The sequence below is a fragment of the Nymphaea colorata genome, chromosome 2, assembly GCF_008831285.2.
Source record: "Nymphaea colorata isolate Beijing-Zhang1983 chromosome 2, ASM883128v2, whole genome shotgun sequence".
Taxonomy (NCBI): Eukaryota; Viridiplantae; Streptophyta; class Magnoliopsida; order Nymphaeales; family Nymphaeaceae; genus Nymphaea; species Nymphaea colorata.
Genome location: NC_045139.1, coordinates 31,269,077 through 31,281,687, shown reverse-complemented (window position 1 = coordinate 31,281,687; position 12,611 = coordinate 31,269,077). Strand labels below are relative to the sequence as shown.

General features: G+C 39.1%; 1 protein-coding gene across 3 annotated transcripts; it reads right to left on the bottom strand.

Annotated features, from left to right (window-relative positions):
• Positions 1-2,682: 2,682 nt before the first annotated feature.
• LOC116246745 (uncharacterized) lies at positions 2,683-8,451 on the bottom strand. Of its 3 annotated transcripts, none has more exons than XM_031618597.2 (5): positions 8,267-8,451; positions 5,952-7,507; positions 5,446-5,490; positions 4,197-4,356; positions 2,683-3,472 (listed from the first exon to the last, which is right to left on the bottom strand). In XM_031618597.2, the coding sequence occupies exons 2-5, from the start codon at positions 6,879-6,881 to the stop codon at positions 2,919-2,921; spliced, it is 1,689 nt and encodes a 562-aa protein (XP_031474457.1). In that variant the 5' UTR covers positions 6,882-7,507; positions 8,267-8,451; the 3' UTR covers positions 2,683-2,918. The 3 variants fall into 3 exon arrangements, with proteins under 3 accessions (XP_031474457.1, XP_031474458.1, XP_031474459.1); XM_031618598.2 differs by lacking the exon at positions 8,267-8,451 and adding an exon at positions 7,924-8,251; XM_031618599.2 differs by lacking the exon at positions 5,446-5,490.
• Between the last annotated feature and the right edge of the window lie 4,160 nt (positions 8,452-12,611).

Here is a 12,611-nt window from a genome sequence, read left to right as displayed (position 1 = left end):
GCGGCCGGCCTGGTCGCCCACCCCAAGAGTGATTTCTTTGTTGCTTTCCAGAGCTCAGGCAGTTGCTCTGAACTCATCATATGAACTGCCTTTGAAGCCAAGCCACACCTGCCTTCGAGACCGTTTGTTGGTCTCGTCGGCCATGATCAAATTGAGTGCCAGGTTTTCTGGATCTTGCAGGATTTGGATTTCGTTGGAAGGTAAAAGACTCCATTAGCTAGAGAATTGAATTCATAGGATTTTATTAGTAAATGGAGCAAGACGTGCTTGCTTTATAAGAGATTTTGCACCGGAATCCGGTTTGGATCTGATTTCTGGTGCAACTTGGAAACTAAGTGGATTTTATCTGGGTGAGGGATAGGTGCAGTTCAGTTTCTTGTTGTTAATCTGACTTGTGATTAAGTCCAGCAGGAAGCGGGTCCGGTCTGAGCACTGATGCCTTGGAGTCGGATCCGCAACTAGACTGAGAAGGGTCTGGCCTACCAACTATTATCAATATGACAATATCTTTGGTCTTGATTCCAAACAAGCCTCACATGGGCACAACTCCTGGTTTCTCTTAGGAGCCGTTTGGCAACTGTTGTTACTATTCCATGAATCTTTTCCTAAAAAATGAGCAGATTCATCGAATATTGTAACTATAATCACAAAAACGTGTTATTTAAAAAAAAGAGTGAAAAAAAGTGAGAAAATGAAATGCCATTTAAAACACCAAAAAAAAAACATTAAAAACAAGAAAAAATATGTTTTTTCTCCTTTTTATTTTTTAATGCCAAACAATTTTTTTTTCATTTTTTATTCTTTATTTGTTGCAAATCTACTTATCTTTTGATGATGTTTGTGTTATTATTTTCTCACTTATTTTATTTTTCCTCTATTTTTATTTTTTTAATTTTTTTAAAAGTACCATTTTTTCTCTATTTTTTTCTTGTATTTTCAAGCCCCAGTATTATACTTGAAAAAAAGCTTGCTGTTTAAAACTTCAAGACGTTATTTGTGACTATGATTGTAACAAACATTTCATTAATTTGCCTCACTTGCATATTCATATAATACCAATAGTGTATTACTGTTTCCAATGGCACCTTACCTTATCACCTCCCATGTTCTGGATTGGGCCAATAAGGTTATTAATTCCGCATGAAACATCAGGAGCTCAACCCAAAATTAGATTCAACATGATTGCGGGTACTGTTTGTTTTGTGAGATCATATGAGCCAGGTTGGTTTTAGTCTAAAACTTCAGGTCAATGAAGTTTATACAAGTTGGATATATAGATAGTTCGTTTGAGCTAAAATTTCCGTTCATTTGAACTCATCATGCTATGTACAGATTATTTGGTTGAAGAGCCTAAACAAGTCAAGTTGAATAATGGCAACTTGTTGATGCTCCAAGAGCTGCCTTAAACTGAGTCGAGATGATCATGGTACGAGCTAAACAAATTTTATCCATGAGGGAGATCAAGGATTCCTTGTGGAAGCACAGGCATAGACAGAAATGATCCTACCAAATGGATCAAACTTATGGAACCTTTCGCAGGTTAAAAAATTTGAATGCTTGGAGGTTTCTAAAATACCTAAACATTTCTTACTACATTCATTTTCAACTTTTTTGTTTTCTCGGGTAAGTAATAGGAATATTCGACTGCCAGAATCAGAAGCAAAGCCTCCATTGCTTCTAAGGTTCAGTCCGCGAAGATGCTTACAAGTAGGGAGCAAGACCGCTCATGGCATTGATTATGATGCCATAATCGGGTAGTATTCCATGTGCTCATGTGCAGTTTAAGTTTGATATATATATAAATGAAAAACGTTACCTTTTGCCAAAAGGTGCACAATGGAGAATTTTCTTATGCCTTTTTCTTGTCTCGTGCACAATCTTTTTAGTTCCCTAACAGAGGAGGGGTTACACTGCTCGAACCAGGAAATTCGAGTACTTTTCCTCCCAATCCCAACACAAGAAGGACCTAAATCGTCTTTGACAGCAGCAGCAGAACGTCCTGCCCGGCATCAATGCTTTAAGCTTGTGGAAGGAGTGATTTTTACTGCGGAAACAGAAACAGAAACATTGGCGGCTTCTCCAAGAGCAGCAGTGAAACGGCATTGCTGATAATGGTTAATGGCTTGGATCATGCAACGTTTCCCTATTCTTTTCTTGCTTTGATCACGATAATCTCATCTGACCATAATCTTGCTCCATAACGGGTTTCCTTCTACTTTTTACTTTCGAGCAGTAGTTTAATTTTACAGAAGGAAAAACCTGGCCCTACTGAAACTAAACGAATTGCCATGCTTCTAACCAGTTTAGTGACATTTAGTTTTCATTTTGCAAGAACTCCCCATATTTCCCCACTGCTTAATTTTGTTGGAATCAATCCCTGGGGCCGGAGGAATCTGGTTAGGAGATACAGGTAGGTTTTGTAAACCAAGGGTAAGGAATTTGGCAAGTATTCAAGCCTAAAATTAGAGTTTTCAAGTGAAAAGCATGACAGGGGGGTTGTTACCTAGCAGATTGAGGGTCACACCAATTACTCTGACGTTGCTGCACACGATTAAATGATTCCAACGTACAATGGAACAATGTATTCTTCTCATTATTGGAACTAACTGTTCTTGCAATTACCACTCCTTTGCTTTGGGTAGTCCTTGGAAGAAGCATCATAACGTGATTTTGGCAGAGAACTACTGGAAGAGAGTGTAAATTTATTAACGATGGAAGGGGAAAATTGTACCTCATAAATGAGGTCCCCAACTATATACAACTCTTGGGAATGAGACTGCAACATGAACATATATGCTGCTCTAAGAAAGCAGAGCATTTCTTGAGGAAGGGATGTAAAAGTGCCGCACATGAACATTATAGCATGTAATCAGAGATGTAGTCAAGGCAGTGAAACTCTGGATGAAACATCTGATTGTTCAGATTCTTCCAGAAGCGAATGCTTTGGAATCCATGATGTCAAACAACAGCTCATCAACCAAAAAGCGGAAAACAGCAACCTCCATTTCTGCGGCCATCTCATCATCAATCCCAAAACCCTTCCAGTATTGGTTGATATCCATTTCCTTCAGAGGAACTTCCCTGTTTTCATCCATTTCATTGCCCTTGACAAGCCATTCTTTTATTCGTCCAGTAACAGCTTTCACTAACTGATCTGCATTCAGTTGACTTCCAAAGCTTGATTCTTCTTTAAAGACATCAATAACCAGTGATCCAAAGGATCCCCACCGTCTCTTTTGTGTTGCATTCATGTACTGATTCAGTACCTCCATTATGCATTCCTCTACATCCTCTATCTCTACTACACTATCCAGGTAATCTCCACTATTACCGTCATAATGCTCTGCAAAATCCTCAGAATCTTCAACTGGAAACTCAAATATGAATGACTCAAAGCATTTATTGAGGTCAACAGGATCAAGTTCGGCAACAGTTTCATTCTGGCAATTCTGTAGTAGCTGCTGTTTGATCCCTGATTCAAGCAACATTACCATTCGTCAAAACTGATGTACAAAAATTGGTATCACAAAATCAGGACTGATTTATGCAAACAAATACAGGAAACAAGTGGCAGCTAAATTGACGAACGGACAGGATCTACCGACCAAAAAATATGGGACACGAGAAGTAATTTATGGTTGGTTCGTTACAGACTATGTTGCACGAATCCCAAGATTTTACCAAGAAAACCAGAAACAACAGCATGAGTTCTAGGCCTTCAGCACAGTTGGGAAGTCTATAGCCTTTATACCAAGAACCATGCTGAGGTTCTTAACATAAATCTGAAGTCACAGCTAACTGATAGATCCAAATCTTGTCTTTCACACGGTTAGGCTTTGTGCTCAAGGAATGGAAATTTTCTTTAAAAAAATCAAAATATTAGTCAGTTGCTCCAGAATACTGTTCTTGTGATGTCAACTGCATTTGCCTTGTTCGACCAAATACCCAGTCCATCCACATTAAGTTGGACTAGGTAACGTCTTGCATAAACAGGCCCCTTTGTTTCTGGTTTCTTTTCCTAGACAAATGTTCTAATATTATTTGACGAGAAAATAAAAAAGCGAGAGAAACAAGGAGGCCTGGCACTTGGTTCAATAGTTAATATGATGTGACTAAGAATGAATTTGACTCTCATTATTCTCTTAAACTAACGAAACTTAAAAGAGAAAAATAGGAGATCGAAACTTCACACATACTTCGTATGTTTGGAATGCTCTCCACAAAAGTTGCCGTGGCTTCATCTTCAAAAGGGAAGTCCAAAACGGAAAGTGGGCTAAATTGTTCCTTCTCGTGAAACCTTTCGACATCACATTCATTGCATCCATGACCCGCACGCTTGTGCTGTTGGACATCAGCCTGCTTGTTCAAATAATGACAACGGGTAATCAATCTCAAATTCTCAATGCATTATATTTGGGAAGCAAAGAGCGAATTGGAAATCAACATTACAAGTTATTCTATAGTTGTAAGCAGCGTTGGGATTTTTTGAAGGATTCACTAAAGAAAGGAAAAGACTACAGAAATATAACAAAATTGAAACCTAAGAACCCAAAAGATATTCTGTTTAACATTCTTCCGGCTCTCAGAAGAAAAGGTAACAGACAGCAACCTTAATAGATAAACAATGGCCCTCTGGTATAAGAAGTTTCCAAACTTAGCTCATACCTTCAAGAGGAAGCGTACACAAACATTGACCTATTCAGCCCATAATTCCTCATATCACTTCCCATCAATTCACCAAAATTCTAGGTAAAGTGGCAGACATGTGAGTGAGATCACTATCCCAACAAAGAATCATTTTTATTGATCGGAAAAAAATCTGGAGTTTGAGTCTCTACTAAACATTGGTTGAGATGAACTGGTATATGAGATTGTTTGATGGGGAGGACCATGTGTCAGGAACATTTCCTGCGGACAAATTTGGGCAAGCGTTATGTTCTCAGGGCTTGAGAATGCTAATTCAGGAAAGACCGGAGGGTAAGGGAAAAGCAAAAGCCATGATTACTATGCAGTATGCATGCATAAACCTATTATTCACTACTTTTCATACTCCAGTATACGTGCATCGTTGAAGTTTAATCTGAGAGCGGTGAGTTTCTTTTTTTTGGAAGCACTTTGATGCAGCTCATGACAGTAGCACATTTTTCCCAACATAGAAGCTAACATGAAGAATTTAACAGAAAAACTGGATGGGACGGCCGATTCTGAATTATTAGCCACTCTCCCGACAGAGCCGTTCTGTTTTCTTCATGTCCAAGGTAAGTTTATTTCAAAACATCGACCTGGAGGCGATTGCAATCTTTCACCGTGTCTGGCCTAACAAGATGGGCTTCATCAGAATCTGAAATGCTTAACAGGAGAAACATGATATATATAACGCGCTAAATCTTGTATTAAAAAACAAACTGTAACAAGTCAGAAGCCAACTCGACGGCTGCAGCTTACTCCGTCAAAGTCTGCGCAGGTCTCGTTACCACCAGAGCTGCCACCCTGCATGAATGGTGCCGGCAGTATAATTGTACCATATCACAGCGGCTATTAAAACAATGGTAGTTTTGACAAATGAGGTTCAGATTAATTTGTCTTCGCTCGCTGCTATAATACACAACATGCCAACAGCTGCATTGCATTATGGCTTATGGCTGACAGAAGCATTACATCAGCTCAAAAATTGTAGTAATAGGATGTAAAGGAGGAACATAAAAATTAAAAGAACAAGGGAAATCCCGTGACCAACAGGTGACAACGCACAGAGGAAATAACAGAGGGGTCAAGATGGTCATACAAAGCCAAGAGGTAAAACGGAGGTGGTGGTGCAGAGCACCAGAAGGATCGTAAAAAGACTCAAGCCAATAACGTGAATGGGTGCGAGCGTTGGGTCACAGATCTGAGATAGCAAAAACATAAGAAATGGGAGAGAGAGAGACACTCAAAGCAGTAACTCAACGCACCTCCTGCCCGTCACAGCAGTGGGTATCTGCTCTGTCGAGGGAATCCAATCCTCCTCCCGACATCGGCATCCCAACCGCAGGGTTAAACCCAAGTGATTCAATTGGGATGTCGGCTTTTGGTCGCTCGAAGCATTCCAACTTAAAACCCTCCTCCGTAGCAACTCTGTCTTCTTTCTTACTGTGGTAATTCAGTAAATGCATCTCGTCCTTCAACCCATCAGCCCCACCAGAGCACACTGAACTGTCGCTGGAAGAATGCAAATTTGATGCACCGTCGCTCTCTTGCCCGCATTCCGACCACGTACAACTACTTGTACGTGAAGATGAGAAAGAATCCAAGGTTCTATCAGGGATCTGTAAATGCGCTTCGTTCTGAGACAGGGCTTTAGAGTTACAGTACTCATTGTGCATTATTTCTTCGTCCCCGGACGATGTCCACCGCATGATATCTCGAACTCTAACCTGAATTTCAGCTTCCCTTTTGTTGTGGTGGCTACGATGAGAGAGGCTTCTCATGACCGCAGAAAGTCTTCGCGAGAAGCTTCCCTTCAGGGAATGACATTCCCTCATGGGAGCCATACTTTGCCCCCGGAGAATGGTGGTACCATGTGCGTGTTGAGATGGAGTGCAGATTGAGCAGGGAAGAATCTTGACTAAGACCTCCGAAGCCTTTCGTAAGGCAGAAGGGGTCGTCGTAGCTTGCTTAGAGACGATACCGCTGCCTTGGAGGATCCTTTTATTCCTTTCTGATTCCATTTCCAGAGGGGATCCCATGGTGGTAGGGGATTCACTGGAACTTCGACGGTGGCGTCTTCTTTTCTTTGAGACGTGCAGCGAATTCGTATTATTCAAGAAATCTTTAAGCATCAGGGGCCTCTGTCTCCCGTCAATATTTTCTCCTCTGAATTCCCGTTTTTGTAGCCCCGCCATGGTCACAGTCTGTTATTATAGAGAATTTCTGGAGACTAACTCGAAAGAATGACTGTTAATGCGCCAATCGACGGACAGTTCCGCCACAGAGTGTTTTTGATGGGACTCAGAGGTCGTTGGTACCATCATGGAGTTAACGCACAGAGAACAGCTATACATGTACTGTTGATCTTTCCCCAGTTAGGACGAGTGAGGAGACGGGATGTAGAAATGTGAACCAGAGGTAAGGTGGGGGACTCGTTTGTTGTAACAACCAATACTGTTTGTTACCTACTAATTTCATGGCATCAAATTGAATCAAAAGAAACGAGAGAAGCAAACGAAGACAGAAAGCAGGCGAAATGGCACTAGTAGAAGATGGGAGACCGAAAGTTTACCCGCTACATTAACAGAGTAAGTTATTGACAGGATCGATGCGCAATTGGCCGTTACAGCCTACAGAGTTTCATAGCTTTTCCTTTTTCCAGAATTAGACTCAGAAAGTGAGGGAGGGTGAGATGCTGAACAAACAGAGAAGCGTGAGGAGAAGGTTCTTGTTCAGCCTGAGAAGGGAAGGCTGGAGCTAAACCTCAGCATGACCTCATTCTTGGAATCACCGACATCGGCAGGTGATTCCTGCAAAGCTCCTGCAGACATTATAGCACAATGCAGCACATCAGAGAGGCTGTCCATGCACGACCATTTTAGAGAAAGGACATAAAAATCGAAAGGAAGGACAAACAGAAAAATTCAAATAACAGTCGAAACCATGAAAATATTCGCACAAGGATAACTTCAAAAATATGACAAAGGAGAGTACATAAATCCAAGAGACTTGATAGTAGAGAAGCTTGGAGCAGCAGATGCTCATATCGTCGACCTAAACAATTCAAGGGCATAAAATAATCTCTACAGCTGAAGAAAAACATTTATGAGGGCAAAAAAGTGGAAATGTAGCCATTGCTGGTTTGAGAAGGAACCAAAGTGAGAGCACGAACGCATGCAAAATGTAGTAGGCTAAAATCTTCGTCTTGCACAGTAAAGCACGGTCAAGAAAATATACTTGCAGGAAAGAAATTGAGGCTTCCGGTTTCTTTGCTTGAAAAGGAAGGCAACTCTGTCCATGCAACAAACCGAACTAGATCTTGACCTAAGCAGCACCGTATCAGAGGGCGAAAGCAGTAACTCACAGAAGAAACCACCTTTGAGCAAAACAACCGGAAAATTTTCACCGTCTTCTTAGCTTACTAAAACAACAGGAAAAGAACCAAAAAGGGACCCTCTGAACGATCAAATTTCTAAAGAATGCTCCAGAACGAGAACGAAGATCCAAAATGCTGGTCACCACCGGCTAAAAGTTCCACAAAAGAACCAGAAAAACTAGCTACCCAGATGGGCCAGATCACCTCGAACCAAGCGCCGTCTGCCGAACTCCAAATTTTCGCCGGGTGAAAAGCGAGAGGCGGTTTCCGGTGAAAAATGAAGGATCACAGCCCAGATTACAGGAAGCGCCGGCAGGAAAGCTTCCAGAAGAAGTCTGAAGAAAGGGAGGAGGAGAGAATGAGAGAAGGCGCGGGAGAGAGACGATTCTTGACCTAAGAAGCACCTGTCACCTGAGGACGTGCAAATTTATAGGCCAAGAAACCGCGCAGAGAATGGCGGAGATGGCGCCAACAAGGAGACAAGGGACCGCGGTGAAAATCAAGTGTCAAAGTAAAAAGGCGGACCGCAGCAAAAGGGAAAAAAACATGAACGGCCACAGTTAAATAAACCAACAGATAAATTGATTTTAGCTCTTTAATTTTTTTTTTATAGTAACACTGACTCACAAAACATAATCAGTTGTTGTGACTTATAAGAGAAAAACTTTTTAAATTTTATCAAAACACGCCAAATCTTTTACTCCACCTTTCACTTGGTATGATCCCATATAAGGTTTGTTTTTGGTGCGACGATCACTTGGTATGATCCGATATAAGGTTTGTTTTTGGTGCGACGAGAATTCAAAACAGTAACCAACTACTAACAACCCTTGTCTACTCCCTACCAAATTATAAAATGAGCAGTTTACAATAAAAAAAAAAATTGTATTTGATGCCTTGCCCCTTTCTTTTGTTGTTTTTTTTTTCTTGTAAATGAGACCCAAGATCATGTCAAAGAAGGTTGAAAATGACCAAAATGCATTTATTTATTAAAATAGAAAGTCATTCCTGTGTTACGAATGTAAAAGCGACTTTTTAGAAAACTCAGCTCCAAAAATCAAAGCAGAACAAGTTATATGTCATGGCAGATTACATGTTATGAATAAGAAATTACCAAAATACCCTTGTCGGCTAAGTGGAAGATCCCTCCCCTATAAACACAAGTGCTTTGGGCAAGGAAAAAAAAAACCCATAGTAAATGATGAAAATGTGGCGGAAATACAATTTTTCATGTCATGGACAATACATAGAAATCAACCTCAAAGCGAATATGATTTTGATAAACGCTGTTGAGGGCATATAATATAAACATCATGTTCCTTCCTTTAAGACACGATTAAGGCCGTGTATATCCAAAGAAGACGTCGTTGAGGGCATATAATGTAAACATCATGTTCCTTTAAAAGGATGATTAAGACACAATTAAGGCCGTGTATATCCAAAGAAGCACTAATTGTAACACCTCAAAAAGTGTAGTTCGGTATCAAAGATTATAAAAATTTTTAAGGGTTTTTAAAGGAGGTCATTGATGAGAAGATTGTCCTCGTTCCTAGCTTTTTTGAGCTTGTTGCTGAAACTACTAGGAGGTGGGTTGGGATTCGCCGAACCAGGAGCTCGAGCTCAGGAGTGGATCAGATTATTATGGTGGTATCAGAGCAGTTTCAACACTTGGACTTAGGGTCCTACACGCGTGGATGCGTGTGCCTTAAGAGAGGTGGATTGTAACACCCAAAAAGTTTAGTCTCGTATCCAAGATTACGAAGAATCTTCAAGGGTTTATAAATGGTGTCATTGATGAGAAGATTGTCATGGTTCTTAGTTTTTTTTAGGCTGGAGCCGAAACTGCTAAGGGGCGGGTTGAGATCCGCTGAACCAGGAGTTCGAGCCCAAGAGTGGGTCGGGTTGTTATACTAATGAGCATCATTATATAAATAAGCCAATAATTGGAAACAAGGGACATATGCCACTGCTTGGTAGGTACATTGCAAGTTGAATGAATCTAGTTGGAAACCTTAGTTGCTTTCCCAACCAATATTGGTAGCATTGATTTGGAATGGAATTGGATTTTCACAAATTCCACTCGCTCTGCGCCGTAAAATCAAAATCGACATAGTTTTTAAACCAGATCGAATCAAAACGACTTTTTTTGTGTAAAGATCAGGAAGTCAAAAAATTATAAGAAAAAGAAAGATTTAGAAAATTGTAGGAAAATCAAAGATTTAGATTCGAGTAGGATGATTAACTATTAACAGCACTGGATTTTTCAAGACATTGGGGTCCCTTTTTTGATGTGCCTATTGCGAATCAGACTCACATTAAAAGCATCCTCTCGCGATCTAATCATCTAATGAGTATCGAGTACTTTCCCCTTTGAACTCAAATGCTTTTAGATCAAGTTTCATAATCATGAACAATCAAGATTTTCTAGCTGATGGGCACTTGAGAGTGCAGACAATTTATGTAATTTTTGAGTTATCATGTTGGAATTCTAAACCTTTCAATAAAATTTTTAATAGACGGACATGGGTAGTGGTCCTGAATATAAATTGTTTTTTTTTTAAGATCACACTATTTTAGAAATGAGTAAATACATGCAGTTTTTGTATGTAAATAATATTGATGCCTTTCATTTATTTCCTGTGTGCAACCATCCATTTTCAATGTACTGGTTTTTTTCTCTTGTTTTTATACTTACATAGAGAAGCTGAAGTTGGAGAGAGGCCTCATAATTACCCGGCACAGAAGATATGGTACACCTGAAGAGAATCCTATGACGCATATACAGGAAGAAGGACAAAAGGTTTTAACTTTGGGAGGTACACTTGAAGAAAGCAACTCATGATGCTGGTTGGTTTAACTCACAATTTTGATGTTTTTTTTCCAAATTATAACATAAAAACAATGTTTGAACGCATTATTTTCTTTTTTATGATAAATAAATAAATAATTTCGATTTTTTTTCTAAATTATAACATGAAAACAATGTCTGAACGCATTATTTTCCTTTTTATGATAAATAAATAAATAATTTCGATTTTTTTTCTAAATTATAACATGAAAACAATGTTTGAATGCATTATTTTCTTTTATGATAAGTAAATTATTTTTGAGATTTCAGTAGTGAGTTGATAAGGCCAAGTTGATCAACGAAAATGAACAAAACCCACTTTTTATTTATATAAGTTTATGCTTTAAACAGTAAGGTTTTTTTAGGGTATCATGCGAAGAGTTTGAAAAAATGCAGTAACATTTTAAAAAATTTAAAAATCTTAAAAATTTAGAAAAAAATAAAATAAGTGACAAGCTGATAACACAGACATATAAAAACAAGTAAATAAACAACCAATAAAAATTACAAAACAAAAACAAGCAGTTTAATATTAAAAAAATGAAAAAAGAAAAAAACGTGAAAATACATAATTTTTTGTTTAAAAAACAGCATTTTTTTTTTAAGTTTTAAAGGGTGGCCTATTTATCGTGTCTGATATGCATTTTATTCGAAAAAAAAAAACATGTTTTTGGTTACTATGGTTGAAACCTCTTCTATAAGTTGCATTCTCAATATAACTTTGTTACTTTTCACTTATGAATATACTAAAGACATTTAATCTTTGTTGTACATTTGAATCCTCATTGAAGATAGTACCACGTAAGTGGCCTTAGTAATAATGTACATTAACTTATTATGAGCGGATTGATCCCCAGTAGGAGATCCGGACAACCCCATTGTGACACAAGAACTGTCAGCAAGAAGATAAGTTTGTTTTTCCACCTTCACAATCATGACTTTAATTTAGATGAAGCCAAAAACAAAGATAAACTATCCTATCAACTTTTAATCGTCATTTATTATGGTCATTGGAGATTTGACGCCTACCCAAGTTTAGATTTTTTTCATTTTCCTGCTACTTTTACCTATTTATACTTTCCATGATTCAATGGAAGCTGGCACTTATATAAATGGCAAGATCTACTTTGAACCACCACCACCGTGTTTGCACCAAGTTTAAGACAAACTTAACCCAAAGTTCAGAGAACAGGGAGGGAGAGAGAGAGCCGATAGATAAAGATTCTCAGGGATAAGCTACCAGAAAGGAAAAGATAAAGAAATAAAAGGAGTGGAGCTTCGGCACCTATCATTGTTGGTCATAGCTGGAAAGAACTTAACTAGAGTCAGGCCAAGAAATGGCTAATATGAGAGAGAGAGACTGCCTTTTCTTTACAAGAAGATGAAACTGAGATGCTTGAAAAATTGGAAAGGGAAGAGCAGATCAGGTGTTTGTTGAAGAAAGAAGTTAGGTAAGGTCACTTTTTCTCCTGAAAATTCCAAATCAGGAGATGGTGTGTGAGGGCATTGAGGACTGCAGGACCCACACTGATCATTCTCTTCAAAGGCTCCTCAACCAGCAGCCTAGGGTTAAAGATGAGGTCCACCACCCTTGGTTTATATGGGCTGAACCTGCCTGACCTAACTTTACAGGCTACCTCAGGAACTTTAAAAAAAGGTACTGATTCAATACCACCTTACCTTTGTATGTGATTAATGATC

Coding starts and splice junctions, on each gene's coding strand:
- LOC116246745 (XM_031618597.2), bottom strand. CDS start 6,881: ATGGCGGGGCTACAAAAACGGGAATTCAGAGGAGAAAATATTGACGGG. Junction 5,491..5,951: donor ACTGCTGTGACGGGCAGGAG/GTGCGTTGAGTT, acceptor CCATTCATGCAG/GGTGGCAGCTCTGGTGGTAA. Junction 3,473..4,196: donor GAGCATTCCAAACATACGAA/GTATGTGTGAAG, acceptor TGCTTGAATCAG/GGATCAAACAGCAGCTACTA.